This window comes from Mustela nigripes, chromosome 1, assembly GCF_022355385.1.
Source record: "Mustela nigripes isolate SB6536 chromosome 1, MUSNIG.SB6536, whole genome shotgun sequence".
NCBI lineage: Eukaryota > Metazoa > Chordata > Mammalia > Carnivora > Mustelidae > Mustela > Mustela nigripes.
The window spans coordinates 90,233,394-90,251,337 of record NC_081557.1 but is presented as its reverse complement, the minus strand read 5'-3'; the positions used below and the strand labels follow the sequence as shown (position 1 = coordinate 90,251,337).

At 57.2% G+C, this 17,944-nt stretch overlaps 1 protein-coding gene across 2 annotated transcripts; it reads right to left on the bottom strand.

Moving 5' to 3' along the window:
* Window positions 1–306: 306 nt before the first annotated feature.
* On the bottom strand, window positions 307–7,914 carry MCAM (melanoma cell adhesion molecule). 2 transcript variants are annotated; one of them, XM_059415504.1, is made up of 16 exons: window positions 7,770–7,912; window positions 5,864–5,988; window positions 5,556–5,763; window positions 5,405–5,475; window positions 5,222–5,309; window positions 4,183–4,362; window positions 3,958–4,079; window positions 3,712–3,874; window positions 3,498–3,616; window positions 3,285–3,426; window positions 2,988–3,109; window positions 2,753–2,894; window positions 2,594–2,665; window positions 2,219–2,366; window positions 1,783–1,900; window positions 307–1,290 (listed from the first exon to the last, which is right to left on the bottom strand). In XM_059415504.1, the coding sequence occupies exons 1-16, from the start codon at window positions 7,834–7,836 to the stop codon at window positions 1,261–1,263; spliced, it is 1,917 nt and encodes a 638-aa protein (XP_059271487.1). In that variant the 5' UTR covers window positions 7,837–7,912; the 3' UTR covers window positions 307–1,260. The 2 variants fall into 2 exon arrangements, with proteins under 2 accessions (XP_059271487.1, XP_059271497.1); XM_059415514.1 differs by lacking the exon at window positions 1,783–1,900 and having other exon boundaries at window positions 7,770–7,914.
* Between the last annotated feature and the right edge of the window lie 10,030 nt (window positions 7,915–17,944).

Below are 17,944 nucleotides of genomic sequence, written 5' to 3'. Positions count from 1 at the left end.
GAGTTCTTGCTCTTCCACAGGGGGGGGGGAGCGACAGACAGACTCGGCCAGCCCCATCCTCACGGTGAGTCTGCTGCTACCCCAAGGCAGGTCTGCACATGACAGAGTGACAGAGTGAAGGGCCAGCTTGGCCTGGCTGCCGCTGAGAAGGGCTGTGGTCCTCTGGGAGCTCGAGCCGTTTGCTCAGAAGCAGAGGTAACCCCTCGTCCCCACTCCCAGATGCAAAGGGTTTCGTGTTCCTTTTGGTGGGATGCCAGATCCCAGGGCCCCAGGCTGCAGTGGCAACATGATGAATCAAAATCACTGTGAGGTTTCTGGGACAATTAAGCTTTATTTTTCATATATATATATACACACATATATATATAAAGGAAATTTGCAAATTTACAGACAACCTAACAAAACCACATATACATACACTCACACACGCACACATAGACCCATACACACCCCGAAGCTCCAGCCAAGCCCGCCTCTTATCCCTAAGTACCATTCTCCCGTGAGGGCCCTTCTTGCCAGGACGTAATCCCCTTAGCTCAGTTTGTAGAAGTTTGGTGCTAGTGTAATTATAGTCTTAATCCTCCTAAAGGACAGTCTGAACCTCATCTGTCCCCTAACCTTTCAGTCTGACATGACCTGCTGCCTGGGCAGTAGGAGCCAAACTTGGGGGTGCGGGCTGTTGGGCTCAATGGCCTAACTCTGGAGAACTGCCCAGCTTCCTCTCTGCAGGGACGAGATACACCCAGCACCTCTTAGGGAATGACACCATTCCCGGTTTCTGCCCCGAGAAAGGTGGGTCACAGTAGGACCTGAAGCATGCAGGCAGCTGCTTGTCATAAAGGCTGGGGAACTCTAGAACCGGCGTGAGAGGGGCTTGTGCCCCGTGAGTCCTCACCGGTGACACAACTGACCAACAAAGCCAGCCTTTGAGGCAGGAACCAGACAAACCGACTGCCTAATCGGGCTGGCAGAAGTCAGGTATGTGTGTCCACAATCCACATACAGAGAGAACGTGGTCTGCGAGACACTCTCTCCCGCCCCCAGGATGCCGAGGCCCCTCCCTGGGATGAGCATCACCCAACAGAGTGAGCCGGTGGCAGGTTGGTCCCCGACGATGGGCCTGCAGGCCAGCTGGGGCAGGGGGCCTTCTCCACAGCCCGCTGTAGAGGCCTGGGTGGTCATCCTGAGCGCTGGGAGGGAGAGGGTGAGCAGAGGGCACAAACGATCCAGGCGGGAGGGGCGCTCAGTGGGGTGAGTGGGCTAGTGCCTCAGATCGATGTATTTCTCTCCCTAGAAGCGGGTGTAGAGAACAGGTAAGGGGGGAGAACAGGTAAGGGGGGTGTGTGCGGCGGGGACAGGGACAGGAGCCTGAGGTGGGTGAGCGCTGGAGGGACGAGGGACTGAAGCCAAAGCTGATGGACTAGGCGTGGGAGGGAAGCAGCGGGAGGGGGTGGTGGGGCAGGGTGGGAGAGCCTAGGCCCCCGAACCGGACTGGCCACACTGCACCTGGTGACCTGAGCCACGGCACTTCAGGAAAGGTGGTGACAAAGTATTTGCTCTCGGGCCTGGGAGCTACCCCTTCTCCGGGGTCCCTGTGCCACTCGCCTCACCCTACCATCTGGGACTAGTGTTAGGAAGCCAAGAAGGGCCTGCTCCCAGTCTCCAACAGAGGAGGAGGAAGGGGGGAGACTGTTAGTGTTCGGGGACATGAGAGCCATCAGCCCCGGCTGCTCCCGATCCCTGAAGCTGGGTCAGGCGCTGGCCTTGGGCGCTGCCTCCTACCTGGTCTCCGGGCGCCCTCTGGTCACGGCTGCTGCCCTGTAGGAGGCCCATCTCTTCTGGGAGCTTATCTGACTTAACTTCAACTACAAATTCGCTCTTACGAGACGGGGGCAGCGTGCTGGGAGGGAGGGAGGGAGGCAAGAAGTTGGCATCTCGGGCAAGGAAAGGGAGGCTCATTGAGAAAGACTCTGGACTGGGCGATGAGGTGCTCTGGGGCTGGCTCAGGGAAGAGGAACAGGCGATGAATGGAGAGGAAGTGTGGGTGATGGCAGCTGGCCAGTGGGCAGGAAAGCGGGGAGCACTCACACCCAGTGTCCCCCTCCTGCTCTGAAGGGGCGAGGGGGCAGGGGGGCGGGCAGGGAATGTCCCTGCCCAGGCAACAAGCTGGGAAGCGCGCGATTGGGTGGGGGCGCAGGGCGCTGGGTACCCGGCTTACATCTCCTGCTTGCCTGACCGCCCACAGGGCAGCTTGCCCTTCTTGTAGAAGAAATAGAGGACAGCACCCAGCACAGCCAGGACCAGGACGCACACGGTCACGGCCACGATGGCCACGCCCTTGCTTTCAGGCTCCGGCAGCTTCTTCTCTGTCCCACAAAGATGCTCCGGGTCACTCCCAGCCCCAGGCAGCCCTGACGCCACCATGCCCCACCCCACCCCACCCCACCCAACCCCTCCACCCCACCTGGCCACAGCCCAGGACTGATGGAAGATGGGCCCCTGCTCACCTTTCTGAACAGGGTTCCCGGGGGAAGGGTCAGGGCAGGAGGCGACTGCCCGGCCATCACCCTACTCTTGCGCCAGGACTGCTTACCTGTGGAGGTGCCGTTGGCTCGGACAGAGGGGCTGACAGTGGACGTGCTGAGGCCAGTGCTTCTGCTGGAGTCTGGTGAGTGGTGAAAGGGATTGGAGGGGGTTAGGAAAAGCACACGCTCATGCCCATGCCTGCCATGCCGCAGGACGAGGCCCTTACCCAGCTCCAGGAAAATGGTGGTGGTGTTTCTGCCCAGGGAGTTGGAGGCCACACACTCGGCACCTGTCCTCAACAGCTCTGGGGTCACAAGGACACTCAGGACGCTCAGGACGCTCTGTGGCTCTTGGTCTTGTTCCTGTGCCTACAGGATGGGGACGCCGCTCAGGGAGGGGGGCGCGGGGAGGGTGCCCGTGTCCCGCAGCAGAGCCTCAGCAGGGGCGGTGGGCCTGCTCACCATGCCCTCGACGCTCCAGGAGATGGTGGGCCGGGGATGTCCCGAGGCTTCGCAAGACAGATTCAACACTGCATTCTCCTGCACCCACATCCTCCTCTCCTTCTGTGTCATCCATGGGGACCCTTAGGAAGAGAGCGCTACGGGTGTGGCAGCGAACTCTGCCAGCCTGCCTCCCCGTCCCCACCGGAGCACGCCAGGGCAGCAGGAAGAGGGTTTCCATCCTCCAAGGAGCTTGAAACCACCCAGTCCTAGGGAGCTCCACGGGGTGGCCTGATCTCTGCCCCGAGGGCTTCTCACCAAAAATGGCCACGTGGACCAGCTGCGTGCGGTTCAGGCCGGGGACGCTGGGCACGGATGCCATGCAGCGGTAGCCTCCCCCTGCCTCACGTTTCAGGTTGTGTAACTGGAGCAGAGGCCCCTCCGTCAGCACCTGGCCTGTCTGGGGGCACAGATGGGTCAGGGCCTTGCTCCCAGCCCCATGCAGCCCGTAGCCCCAGATCCTCTGGGTACCTTTTCTCTCAGCCACTGGAACTGCACAGCTTGGTTGCTCTCCGCCTCACAGCTGAGGACGAGGCTGCCGCCCTCCTGGCTCTCCGGGGCTGCAGGGCTCACCCGCACAGCAGACACATCTGGGGACAGAGCAATGCTCTCAGCCTGGGTGGGGTGGGCCGAATTCCCTCTTGCCCCCGCCTGGTCCCCCCATCCCGGGCCCCTGGCCCCTCACAGTTCACCAGCAGCTCCTGTTGGTCGCTCAGCAGTGATGCCATGGTTTCCAAGTCCAGGCCCTGACACTGATAGAGGCCACTGTGCTCCTTCTGGGCAGACTCCAAGACCAGGACCCCATTGTCTTCGGGCGTCATCTCCTCCACCTCCTTGGTGCTAAGGTTCTGGGGAAGAGGAGAGAGGTGAGCCAAGTGCGCCTCCAGCCACTCCCGCGGCCCCCACGACCCTAGCAAGGCGCCCTCCGCACCTGCTTGCTGATGGTGAAGTGGGGCGGGGGGTTGCCGTCCGCCAGACACCTGATTTCCACGCGGTCCCCTTCCTTCAGCGCTCCCACGGGCTCCACCTCCAGCCACACCTTCTCCGCCGGGTCTGAGAAGCACAGGGGGTGGCCCTCAGCCCCAGAGCCGTCCCCACACTGGGGAGCTGGCTGGGGCTGCCACCAGCCTCGGCCCAGGGCCGCGCTGGGACTCACAGAAAACCTGAACGCTGACTTCCCGAGACTCCTTCATGTGGTTGCCGCTGGGCAGCCGGTAGCTGAGCTCACAGTAAAACAGGGCGTCCTTGTCTGCTGTCATCAGCTGCGCCTTCAGAACGCTCACCAAGGTGTACAGACCACTCGACTCCACGATCTGGGACGACTGAATATAAACCCCTGGCGGGACAGAGAAGGGGGAGAAGAGCTCAGCTTCCGCCTTGCCTCCGGCCCAGGGTCCCCTGGGGTTCTCTGAGGGGGCACCTGGAGAGGGACTCCTGCCCACCCCGCGACCCTTCAGCTCAGTGGTTCTGTGTATCTCGGCATCTAGCTATGCCCCCGACACCCGCACACACACAGGGAGGGGGTGCCACACTCCAGATGTCCACCAGCCGGGGACTCCCCTCCACCATCCCCATGGTAGGCGATCCTGGACCGGGGGCAGAGAACCATCAGCCACACAGGCTGTGCTGGAAAGACTTCCAGGACTGACGGTCCAAAGAAAAATTACCGTGTGGTGACATATGCCACACTGAGCCACTGAGGTCAGGGCCGCTCAACCTCAGTGCAACCTTAGGTGGGGGTCGGGGGCTGTCCCGAGTACTCTGGGGTGTTTAGCAGCAGCTCCCCTCTGCATCCGCCCACTAGGTGCCTGTAGCCCCTCTCCATTCACGACAACCAAAAATATCCCCAGACGTGGCTGAGCATCCCCAAGGGGGAGCAGCTATGTCCCTGGTCGAGAACCACTGCTTCAGCTGATAAAACAATAAAGCCTTCGTGTGCCCAAGATATATTTCTGTGTATGAGTAAGTACCCCGAAACTGACTGGAAAGAACAAACACTGACAGCAGAGATGACTTCTGGGAGGGGACCAGGGGCAGGAAGGCAATTTTCCTTGCAGATCTAATGTGTAGTTTAAAATCTCATGAAAAGATTTTCAGACATCACTTGTAAATTGAAGCAAACAAAGCCCAAGGACGGGGGCAGGCCCTGTGTGGTGCCATCAGCATGGCTTCCGAGGGCTCAGAGGGCGACTCACGGTCCTTCTCTTCCTTCAGGGAGTGGCCATTCTTATACCAGATGACTTGAGGAAGGGGGTACCCATTTTTCCCCACACAGGTGGCCACCTGAGGAGGACAGGGTATGAGTCTCCCTGCGGCGAAGGCCCCCCCCCCCAAAACCCCCGCCCCCAGGCTCCTGCTTCCCACCTGGCCAATCTCACCTCCTCAGGCTCCTTACTGCTCACCGAGATGCCCAAGGGATTCACCTGGATAGTCGGCTCCTCCGGGGCTTCTACAAGAGAAGGAAATGAGGGGCCGGAACCTCCATCGCGGGCCACCCTCACGCCCCACGAAGCCCGGCGAGGCACTCACTGTAGACCCGGAGTTGGATGCGGTGCTCCTGGGACTGAGGGCGCTTGACCTGGCACAGGAAGATACGCTCATCTTGGGGGGTGACATGGCTCAGGACCAGCGCGGTCCCTCTGTCCTGCAGGCTGAGCCGCTGCTGGTACTCGCCAGGTTCACTCTGGCCCTGGCCCTTGCGCACGCGGAAGATGAGCGTCGGCTTCTCCTTGTGCACCTGAGGGCCGGTGTGCGAGGGGACGTGAGGGTCCCCTGCAGGAGGGGTACGGCCTCCCGCCACCCCAACAGCTCTCCAGGGCCCAAAGCCCCGCACTCACAGAAAACCAGTCCACGTGGCTGAAGTTGCTCTGGGAATGGGAGGGGCCGCACGTCAGAAGTGCCGTGCCGCCCACTTCCGCCTCCACCTGCTCGGGGACAGGGGGCTCCGCCTCTCCCGGCACACCTGGGGGTAGAGGAGGGGCCATCCCAGCCCTGGGTCAACTCCAGCTGCTCTCCATGGTCTCCCCTCACACCCTCTGCTTTGCAGCTGTTCCCCCTGCCGCTTGGAAGGGTCCGGAGGGGGCTCTGGCTTCCTAACCTTCAATCCCTCTCTCTACCTGCTGCCCCAAGCAGCCCGTTCCGGGGAGCTGAAGGTCACTGCCTCTGGTCATTGCAGCTGAAACCCTGAGCACCAAGCATCTTCCAGATGAGGCTGACAGAGGGGCAACCCAGGCTCTGGGCCAAGAGGAAGGCCCCTTTCCTTCCAGGCCCCCACCTCTTCCAGTGAGCTCAGAGTATGGGAATGCAAGGCATGTGCCAGCCTGCGCCACACAGGCCCCTTTGTGTCCCCATGCCGAGGGGAAGACATCGCCACTCTGCCCCCCAAAGAGCCCTCCCCAAATTTCCTGCAAGACCCAGTGGGCCAACCCTGGCCAGAAGCTCCCATCACATTCTCCCTAAGCAGTACCTCTATGAACATCCCACAAACTCAGAGGACCCCATCCTGGGAGTATTGTGAGCATGGAGGGGTCAGAATCTCCCCCAGGGGTCAGGCCAAGGGCCAGGCAATGGGCAAGAGTGACGTCAGTGGTGCCGCGTGCTGCCTGCCCTGTGAGGAGATGATGTCACTCACTACCATCTGGCCGGCCTCTGGGGTGCCCTAGCTGTTGCCCTGGACTGGCTCGGGCACAGGGAGGGCAGATGGAGTGGTCTGCAACCAGGAGCAGAGGCCTCGGATCCCTGACTCCGTTTCCCCAGAGCTAAAGGAGCAGGGTGGGGTGGGGCTAGATCTGCTGCTGCGGGGGAGCCCAGTTTAGCCCTTTCCCCAGAAACACAGCTTGGGAGCCAGCAGCCGGGGGAGGAGGGACCCCAGGGACACTGTAGGCACTGGGCATGAGGCCAGGGAGCTGGGTACTGCCTAGCCCTCCCCTTCCCCAGCCGGACAGCGGCTGGGACCAGGGAAAAGAAGCCAAGAGAAACGCGCGACACCGCCGCAGGCCATACAAGGGCAGTGTGCACCCGGGAGCGCAGGGCTCCCAGGCAGTTCCAGAAAGAAACTCCGAGGTGCAGGGGCGCTCTTCCCACCTGAATGTGCTCCCATTCCCGGAGACGTAACGGATCTGGGGCACTTCCACTCAGGGCACCATCAATCCCTCGTTTCTGGCTCCTTTGATCCGTCACCCGGGTAGGCACGAGGCGACCCACGCCGTCCCCCAGCTCCTGCCAACGCCCTGCTCCGGTGGGAGCCGCTGTCCCTCCCCTCCCTCGCTCACCTCCAACCTGGCTCCAAGCCCAGGCGGGAGAGGAGGCGTCCGCGCACCCCCTCCCGCTAAGCAAGCTGCCTTTTTACAGCAACAGGCGGGCGCAGAATTCGGGATTTGGAGATGCACTCCAGCTGCGCCGCCGCGGCCGCTTCAGCCGCGCGGCCCCCAGAGCCGGCACCTGAGGCAGAGGTCTCCCCAGCCCACCGAGAGGCTCGGCCCCACCCCTTCCCGCTCCGGGCGGCAGCCTCCTCCCCGCCTTCCCGGTCGTCCTCCCGGGATACTCCAGAATCCAGGCTGCGAACTGGCTGCAAAGAAGAGTTGCACGCGCGCAAGGCACCCGGGCGCCGGCGAGAAGCGCGCGCCGGAGCGCAGAGCCCCGCACCGCGCTGCCAGCTCCGCCGCCCGGCACGCCCCGCCGAAGACCCCCCACTGCCTGGCCCGGGCCGTTCGGGGCGCGGGCCCCACCTCCGAAGCCACTCACCCGCGGCGCGGCGACTGCAGCAGCAGGCAGCGAGCAGAAGGGCGCAGACCAGCCCGGACGGTCCCATGCTTCCCGGCCAGAGGGCGAGCGCCTACTGAGCGAGCCGCCAGCGGCCGGGGGCTGACGTCAGGGGGGCGGGGGAGGGGGCCCGGCCCGCCCCGCCCCGCGCAGCCCCCCGCCCCCGCCGCCGCTCCGTGGGGGCGGGCCCGGAGCTGCGCCCGGCCGCTCGGCCCCTGCTAGGCCGGGCCGGCTGCCCAGCTCCCGCGCCCCCCCCTCCCGCCCACCCCGGGCTTGGGTCGGCAGAGGGGGCAGTGACAGGTGTCTCGAGGCCGGGCCGGCTGGCCGAGGCGGCGGCGAGGAGAGGCTGGCTAGGATGCCCAGAGTCACGCCAGGTCAGAACCAGCGGTGCTCACCCCCGCGCATTCCCTGGCAGCCTGTGTGGCCCTAGCGGGCCGCGGGGCGGAGAAGCAGCAGACCGGGTCCTCCTCTTCCCGCCGCCGCCCCGCCGGACCCCTGCCACAGAGAAACTGGACGGCCTCGGTCGCTTCCCAGAACGATTGCACCACTGCGGCTGCCGCCGGCCTGGCACTGTCCCCAAGCCTCGCACACCCCCAGCCTCGCAGTGCCGGCAGCTTTGAGGGAAGAACCCCGGGGCCGGTGCCACAGACCCAGAGGTACCTGTCGTGGGGAGTGCAGGTGGTGCCTTACGGGCTGCTCCCGCAAACCCCAGCTCCAAGTCCCAAGTAGCTGGAGAGTGAAGGGGTTGAATTCACAGGCCCAGGGTTTTCACACTTTTCCACGTCCAGACCTTGGAAATCCTGTTTTTGCCCTCTTCACTCCATGATCCTAGGGGGACTCAGTCTCCCCTCACCTGAATGAAGAAAAGAGGAGGAAGGAAGGGTAAACGGGTGTGAGGTCTCTGGCTTGGCCCCTGAAAACCTGTTGCTGTCCAGATGGTTGAGAGGACTCCCTGCAGCAGGGCTCCCTGCACACCCCGTGTCCCCCCCCATGGGTGATGGTGGCTCAGCAGCTGGGGGTGGAAGCAGGGAGGGGGGATTGGAGCTGGTTGCAGGCACCGCTCTGCACAGCAAGCTCCCCCTCTTCCCAAACCTGGGTCTTCTGGCCTCTTGAACTAAGGCCCTGGGGAGTGGGATGGCCTCTTGCCTTTCAGAGACCCCAGCATCACATCTGCTGCGGCTCCTTCAGCAGGAGGGTCAAATAGAGGTCTGGATTTGGGGTGGAGGCCTGCAGCCTGGCAGGGCAGCCTTTCTGCGGGGTGGGGGAGGAGCAGCGTGAGGCAGCAAACGCCGGAGACGGGCAGGTGACTTGAGAGAAGGCTCGGGGTGGTATTTTGATGACGCAGAGATGACTGGCAAACCACATCAGCCTCGATTTTTCTGAACCTTGCTGACCCCTCCTCTCTCTCCGTCCGTCTCCAGCCAGAGGTAATGCCAGGGCAGGGACCTGGAGCCCGGAGCCTGTGGGGAGAGGACCATGGCTCCCCAGTCCCCAGAGTGAACGTATGGACTGGCCCAGGGCCCAGAGTGGAATGGAGGAGTTTGTTTGTCTACAGGGGCAGGAGTGGAAATGGCTGAAGGATGCTGTTTGCCCTGGCCAGCCAGAGCTGGGCATGGAGCTCTGCTTCCCTGCCCCCACTCCCTTCCCTTCACTTAACACCATTAACTAATCATTCTCCTCTCCGCCTGGAAACAAAGCCAGCGAGCCACCAAGGACAGACAGTCAGTTCAGAATTCTGTCTTCAGCCAGGTGGGGGCGGAGGAGCTGTCTCTGCGGGGAAAGGGAAATGAGGTTAGAGCCCGGGGTGACATCCTCTTCCAGTGTGGCTCCACCAAGCAAGCCCGAGGACTGTCCTTTCAGGAAGCTGGGAGCCTGGGGAGTGGGCAGTGGAGGTCTGGGGACAGGCAGCTTGGGAGGACAGCTTCCTGAGGGGAGCACTTTGGGGGTTCCAAACCAAAGAGAGATCAGGACTTTGGAGAGGATGCAGAGGGGTCTGGAAGAAGGAGGAAAGGGCAGTGGAGAAGGACAGGAGAAGGGGTAGAGGGAACAGAGTATCAGCCCACCGGCTCCTTGAAGATAGCAGAAGACAGGGTGGCAGCAGTAACCCAGAAGAGAAAGGCAGCAGAGGAAGAACTTTCAGGAACAGGACTGTGACCCAGCCGAAGGGGGGTGGGTCTGGGGGTAGAGATGGGCCTCCCTGCAGCAGAGACTCTGGCACCTGGGCTGGGTTGGAAGCAGTGTTGCCCGGATGTAGGCCAAGATGGGAAGGAGAGACCCTGGACCAGAGTCCTAATTCTTTGTTTCTCTCCTGAAAGAAGGGGTAGGAAGGCTGCTTTCCTCCGCCCCCGTGGTAGACCCATTGTACACAGAGATAAGGGGACCCCTGTGTGGCATGTCCTCTGTGTCGCGTCTCTGGCATAGGTCTGATCACAGGCAGAGAAACAGGCTGGGTGGGCTGGTGGCCATGGTTTTGGTCTTCAGGGTGATGGGCTTTCATTTGGGTGTGAGGAAAAGTGGGAAGAGAGCAGCCCCAGCCACCGTGGAGGGGGAGGTAAAAAGAAAAGGGTGGGCCTGGCCCCAGGAGCCACTGGGGCCAGGTTCTAACCTAGGAGTCCTCCCTCAGGTCCTCTCTCAGCTCCAGCATAGTGGGCACGGTGGCCTCCACCCACCCCTCTGGCCCAGAGGCTTGACCAGGAGGAAGGTACGAGAAAGGCGTGCTGAGCTGGGCGGAGGAAGGAAGCTAATAAAGACGTTGCAGCTGCAGTGAGGAAGGAACAGAGGGTGGAGGGGGGAGGCCCAGCAACCTTGGCAATTAAGGAGGCTGGGGAACCCCCTGGCCTGGCCAGAAAATAGAGACCAGGTTGAGTCTTTGGAGGAGAGCGGAGAGAAGTTTTCCAGAATGGGGGTCTGACTTGGGAGGAGCTGTGGAAAACAGGGTGGGGGGAGGGTGGGGGGCAATTGTTGTCGAGGACATCATCAGGCCAGGAAACCGGATACCGGGGGGCTGGGTTGGAAGATGTGGGAGAAGAGATTGAATGGGGGGAAGCAGCCCCTATCCTGGCCGGACGCTGTCTCACCCATGCCCTTTGCACCTGACCCAGGGCAGGAGGAAGGAGGTGCAGCATGGACTGAGGTGCGCCCCAGAAACACAGGGGAAGAGGAGGGGGACTTGAGGGTGGGGGGTGGGAGGGGCTATTTTTAAACTTGGAAAAACCTTGAGTGAGTTCATCTCCACCCTAAGTACTGGAGGCGGCAAAGGGCCCATTGTACAGGGGTCCAGAGAAGGGGGGCGGGGAGGGGGTGAGTGGCACAATGGCAAGAATTATGTCGGAGTCAGACGGCCAGCCTGGGGCGGGGGAGGGGACTCCTCGTCACAGCTGGCCTACTGAACTCGGGGGTCCAGTGGGGGTGGGGGGGTGGTTCCACTGTCACAAAGCCCCCTGGGGGGAGCTGGGTCTCTGGCATCCGGTGGTCCGGCCTGGGGAGGGGGCTGTGGGTGGGATTCCCACAGTCTGGCTTTCCCAGGGACAGCCGGGCCTGTTCCCAGGCTCCCAGCATTCCAGCGACTCCCCTGGGAGCTAATGGCCTCTCTTCTCAGCCCCTTCTCTGCCCGGGGGGGGGGGGGGGAGAGAAGGAGGAAGAGGATGTGGATGCGTAGGGACTCTTCCTGGGCACTAGGGACTCTTAAGCCAGAGGGAGAGGACCACCCTTACATCCTAGTTCCCAACCCTGCTAAGGCCTCAGAATGAGGAAGGACTGTCCTTCTTGTCCCCTCCGACCCCAGGCGCCTCTCCACGTTGGCAGTCCTCCAGCACCCAGACTTCAGCCTAGGGGGGATTCCGCCCGGAGTCCCAGGAGCCCTGATCGCCGGGTCTCGCCCAGCTGGGGACGCGGGGGGCGGGGCATCCGGCGCCGCTCGCACCAACCCAAACATTACCTTAAATGCTCAGGCGTCTGCCGCGGGCCGGGGAGGGGCTCCGCGGGGCCCTGGGGCTCTCCGGAAGCCCGGGATCTGTCTCCAGCCCTTTCCCAGCGCAGCCGGCAGGCAGCCGCGATTCAGTCCACTGGCCCCCCCTTCTGAAAAGCAGGAGGGGGAAGGAAAATGGGGGGGCTGGTGTTGGGGGAGAGCCGGGACTGCACTGGGAGTCCGTGGGGGCCGCTGCCTGGGCGCAGAGTAGGACCTTCCAGCCAGGATTTCAGCCTGTGGACAGGAGAGGGGGCTTCTGTTAGCCTAATGCACCCCCCGCCCCCCAATCCTGAATCTCAGTTCTCTGGCTTCTGAGGGCCCGGCCACTTCCTCCTCTGACCCTAAATTTGGAGAAGGGAGCACGTTGGTGGGGTGGGGGAGAGGGCACAGGAGCAGGATGCCAGAGCCCACACCACTCCCCCTCGGGGAAGTTCACATCGGCTCCCCAAAATACCACCACCCAGAATGTCCCCAGAGAGCTGTTTAAGTCTGACTTGGAGTTGTCCCTGAGGAAAGGCCAGCTCGTCCACTGCAGAAAGGCCTAAGAGGAACCCAGGCTCACCACCTAGGGGCTCCAGGCTCTCTCCTCCCTGACGGCCACTTCTGCATTTCTGCGTTTTCCTTTCCACACGGAGGACCTGTAGTTGCTATAGCTCATCCTGGAGGCAGGGAGGGAGGAGGAAAGAGAAGGGAGGCAAGCCTGGGGCCTGCTCGGGCCTCCCTGTACCACATCCCTGTAGAGGGGGCTTCCGGTGGCAACAATATGGAATTTGGAGTCAGGAAAAAGACCACACTGGGTAAGACCCTGGCACTTTCCCTTCACCTCCCTGGTGCACTCACAGCGCTTGTTGGGCTCTGCTCTCAGACAGTTGACTGCAACCCCGACTGCAACACCCCCCCACACCCCCCAACTCCGTGACAGCGCTGGCTTCCAGACAGCCTGGCCACTTCACTAGCTAATCTTGGGCAAGTGACTGAACCAAGGACTGTTCAGAGGGGACAGATCTGCCATCGGTACAGGTCTTTACAATTTAGACTTTTCACATCCGGATCCTTTTCATCACCAATATTTATCTGGATCTTTGCCCCCCAAATGAAGAAACTGAAGAACAAAGAGTGATATGGTCGGGGCGCCTGGGTGACTCAGTGGGTTAAAGCCTCTGCCTTCAGCTCAGGTCATGATCTTAGGGTCCTGGGATTGAGCCTGCTTCCTCCTCTCTCTCTGCCTGCCTCTCTGCCTACTTGTGATCTCTGTCTGACACATAAATAAATAAAATATTTTAAAAATAAATAAAATTTAAAAAAAAAAGAGTGACGTGGTCTAAAGTCATACAGCCTGTGAGGGATGAAACTCCATATTTCCCCCTTTTAAAAAAAATTGACTTATTATTTATTGTTGGGGGGGGAGAGTGGGGGAAGGGGCAGAGGGAGAGGGAGCGAGAGAATCCCAAGTGGACTGCGCTGACGTCACACAGTCTCACAGCCCTGACGTCACAACCTGAGCCAAAATCAGAAGTTCGTTGCCCAACAGAAGCACGCAGGTGCCCCCCATAAATATTTGCTGTGGTAAAATACACCATAAAATGAACTCTCTTGACCATTTTAAGTGGCGACTCAGTGGCATTAAGTCCATTCACAGTGTGCAACCATCATGACTGCCCAGTTCCAGAACTTTCTGATCACCTCGAGGAACTGAACTTTGAAGTAAGATAGCTCTAAGTCTGAAACCCAGTGCATGTACCTGTAACAATTCACAGCTGAGCCAAGTAAACATATAACGGAAATGAAAGTAGGGGATAGACGAGCACTGAATCACGTCTTATAAACAGGAAACGCAAGAGGGAATCAGTAACGGGAGCATCCACAGGGACCTCTGCCTGCACTAGCTAGGAAAGTCTTTCTGCAAGTGGGGAGGCTTTTGTGAAAAGGCGGGTTTCGAGAGGGAGCAGTGAGGATCCATCATTCCAGGCAGGGCAAGCAGCAGGAGCAAAGAGAGAGGGATGAAGCTGAAGAAAGAGGCATTTACAACGACAATGGCAGGATTTCTGTATAAAGGGTTTTCGAGGAGCCATCTGGCTGGAGGGTAGGCTAGGCAACGTGGCTTGCGAGCACACTGGCACGGCAAGCCCCCTGCTTTCGCTTCCACTGTGTGTTTGTTTGGAGTGCCTTGAGGACAGCTCTAGCCACAAGTCCACCTGTGGCACCAGCCTTATGCAAACAGAGAGGGATGAAGCTGAAGAAAGAGGCACTCAATAGAGAGTGTTATGTGGCTAACTAGAAATTCAGCAGGGTAGAGGGTGCGTGCATGTGACAGCCTGGGCGGATGAGCTGGAGTTAGGTCATAGGGGAGGAACTGGCTCTTAAGACAGGCAGTAGGGAGCCACTGAAGGTTCTTGAGCAATGGCAGATGATGTGATGCCATTGGAACCCAGGGTTAGACCGGTTCTCTATTTCTTCTTTGCCTGACAGTGCCCCCTGGTGGCCCTAGTTTGAATTGCTCCCTCATTTTATGAGTGGGTGGGAGGATGGGGGACTGAGAAGCAGGACTGTTGAGTTGGAGAAGCCAGACTCTTGGGCCACATTCCAATTCATCCTGAGTGATAACAGTAGTGGAAAGAAATAGAGACGACATGTGGACAGAGAGGGTGTGATGTGAAGGACAAGGGCATGGTGGTGGTTCCCTCTTCTGTCTCATCGTTCTGAGCTTGGATGTTGGGTAGCAGGTACTAAGGTGGAGCTGGAAGCAGGATAGTAACTGAGACAAGGTCAGTGTTCTTGCGGAACTTGGAGTGAGAAAACAATTAGAATACAAGTGTCAAATACGAGGGTGCAAATATGCACATATACCAGTTACTGAACCCAGCTTGACGTGGTCCCAGACAGCTGCCTGGAAGAGTGGAAACCTAGCTTTGTTTTCTTTTCTTTCTTTCCTTCTTTCTTTTTTTTTTTTTTTTAAAGATTTTATTTATTTATTTGACAGAGAAAGACACAGCCAGAGAGGGAACACAAGCAGAGAGAGAGGGAGAAGCAGGCTCCCTGCTGAGCAGAGAGCCTGATGTGGGGCTTGATCCCAGAACCCTGGGATCATGACCTGAGCCAGACGCTTAATGCTTAACGAGAGAGCCACCCAGGCACCCCCTCCCAGCTTCATTTTCATGATAATAATAGGTAACTGTGGGGGCACCTGGGTTGCTCAGTCGGTTAAGCTCTCTGATAATAGAGTGATGGCCAGAACATCATTTTATTTTATTTTATTTATTTATTTTTAAAGATTTTATTTATTTATTTATTTGACAGAGAGAGATCACAGGTAGGCAGAGAGACAGGCAGAGAGAGAGAGAGGAGGAAGCAGGCTCCCTGCTGAGCAGAGAGCCCCAAGCGGGACCCGATCCCAGGACCCTGAGACTATGACCCAAGCCGAGGGCAGCGGCTTAACCCACTGAGCCACCCAGGCGCCCCTCTTACTTTCAAATAGAAACATTAAAAGGACCAAAACCAGTAAAAATAGTTACCTATACAGAGAGGTGGAAGAAGGGTCCTAACCCCAGTATTTGTGGGGCCAGGTCAGAGCACAAGTGAGGGCTCACGTATCCTATATTGAAATATGTGAGTTATTTGAAAGCTGACAGTTAAATATGCTTTAACCCCTTACCTTGACAAATACACTTTGTAACAACACCATAAAAAAAAAAAAAATAGGGGCACCTGGGTGGCTCAGTGTGTTAAGCCTCTGCCTTCAGCTCAGGTCATGATCTCTGCATCCGGCTCTCTGCTCGAGGGGGAGCCTGCCTCTCCCTCTCTCTCTGCCTGCCTTTCTGCCTACTTGTGTTCCCTCTCTCTGTGTGTTGAATAAATAAAATCTTAAAAAAATATATGTAAGGCGATGGTTTTTGTATGACTTTAAGTCAACAAAATGCCCAAGGAAAATTAACTTAATTTTGAAAGATTTTATGTTTAAGTAATCTCTACACCCAATGCCGAGCTCGAACTTACAACCCCGAGATCAAGAGTCACATACTCCACCGACTGAGCCAGCCAGGCGTCCCATAAATTAACTTAATTATTATTGCACATGCCTGGGTATTCTCATGATGGGCCAACAATGTTTGGATAGAATAATACAGTCATATACAACTCATAAATTATTATGTGTTTGATTACATTAAATTAATATTTCTTGCCTTAATTTTGGCAAAATCCCTAATTGTGTTGTTATGATAAAAGTTTTTCTCACTGTGCATATGTTGCTAGTTATGCTAAATTAATCAACCTTTCTGGAAGTATTCTCGTTCTTAGATATTTAAAAATTTCATTCCAATTTAGAGAAACTTTGCTCCTAACTGAAATTATTCCTAATGTTTTTAAACCAGTGTTTTGAGGGGGTTCTGGGTGGCTCAGTCGGTTAAGCATGTGACTCTCGGTTTTGGCTCAGGTTATGATCTCAGGGTCCTTAGATTGAGCCCCACATGGAGCTGTGTGCGCAGTGGGGAATCTGCTTCTCTCTCTCTCTGTCTGTCTCTCTCTCTCTCTGCCCCTTCCCCCACTTGTGTGTGTGGGTGCACTCTTTCTCAAATAAAAAAATCTTTAAAAAAAAATGTGCTTTGGGGCGTCTGGATGGCTCAGTGGGTTAAAGCCTCTACCATTGGCTCAGGTCATGATCCCAGGGTCCTGGAATCGAGCCCTGCATCAGGCTCTCTGCTCAGCAGGGAGCCTGCTTCCCCCTGTCTCTCTGCCTGCCTCTCTGCCTACCTGTGATCTCTGTCTGTCAATAAATAAATAAAATCTTTAAAAAAATGTGCTTTGATTCAGAACTGGAACATAAACTTTTATCATGTTCGGACATTATATAGACATTACATATGATAAATATTTTATCCCAGAAAATGTTTAAAGTATTTTTTCATCATACTAATCTTTATCATTTATATTGCAATTTTCACCATCTCTTAAAGCAATATCCAGGTCCACTTGGTGTTTCTTGGTTTACTCTTTTAATGTTTAAAAAAAATTTTCCCTCAGAAATATATATATATTTTTTAAAGAGTTTATTTATTTATTTATTTATTTGAGGGAGAGTGAGAGTGAGAAAGCACAAGCAGGGGTAGGGGCAGAGGGAGAAGCAGGCTCCTCCCTGAGCAGGGAGCCTGATGAGGGCCTCTAATTCCAGAACCCTGTCATAACCTGAGCCAAAGGTAGATGCTTAACCAACTGAGCCAGTCAGGTGCCTCAGAATTTTATTTTAAAAATTTTTATTTGATCCTAGCTGATCAAATAACATTGCAAGACAATGTTACATTGTGTACAACATGGTGATTTGGTAACTCTATACATTTTTTTAAAAGATTTTTCTTTATTTATTGGACAGAGATCACAAGTAGGCAGAGAGGCAGGCAGAGGTGGGGTGTGGGGGAGAAGCAGGCCGCCCACTGTGCAGAGAGCCCGATGTGGGGCTCAATCCCAGGACCCCGAGATCATGACCTGAGCTGAAGGCAAAGGTCCAACCCCACTGAGCCACCCAGGCACCTCCATTACTATTTTTTTTTTTTTTTTAAAGAAGACCTAGATTTGTTAAACTATTACAAAGATAAAACAATTATCACTGAAATACTTTGAGGACTTCATTGAAATTTCACTTGTTGTTATGGACACTGACCTAAGAGGTTAGAAATTAAAGGATATGTCCTAAGAGGTATTGACTGGTGAAACATGGTGAAAGAAGTAAGAGCTCGTCAGAAACATCTGCGTTAGAGGTATTTCATGTGGCTGGGATGCTTCCCAAGAGACTCCCTGATGATGCCTGAATGAAGTAATCTGGGTCCCAGATTAGTAAAAAAGACCCTTACCCCTGTGAAGAATGAGCAGAGGCCAGGATCTTAAGGGGAAAGGGATCCTTGGGCTCTGAAAGCCTGTATCTTGGGAGCAGCCTTCCTCCTTCCCATCCGGTCTACCTAGGCCTTCAAGCACCTGTGCTTCTCACCACATCCACCTGCCAGGTCATGGAAAGTACAGGGAGTAGAGGGCAGGAACTATGGGGCTGCTCAGAGGGGACCTATACACAGAGAGCTTGGGGTTAGGTGATAAGCTATAAGTACCTTCTTGGTTAAGTTAATTCCCTTTTGTTAATAAAGGTCCTAGTTTCTTCTGCTGGTGGCAGCTTTTTGTGTCAGGACAGTCTACCTCAAGAATCGGT

Bases quoted from the DNA above. Each gene is read 5' to 3' on its own strand.
- MCAM (XM_059415504.1), bottom strand. From the start codon at position 7,836: ATGGGACCGTCCGGGCTGGTCTGCGCCCTTCTGCTCGCTGCCTGCTGC. The intron at 4,363-5,221 runs GTGAGTCGCCCT...CTGTCCCGCCAG, and splicing joins CCTGAAGGAAGAGAAGGACC to GGGTTTATATTCAGTCGTCC. The intron at 2,367-2,593 runs GTAAGCAGTCCT...TTTGTGGGACAG, and splicing joins AGCCAACGGCACCTCCACAG to AGAAGAAGCTGCCGGAGCCT.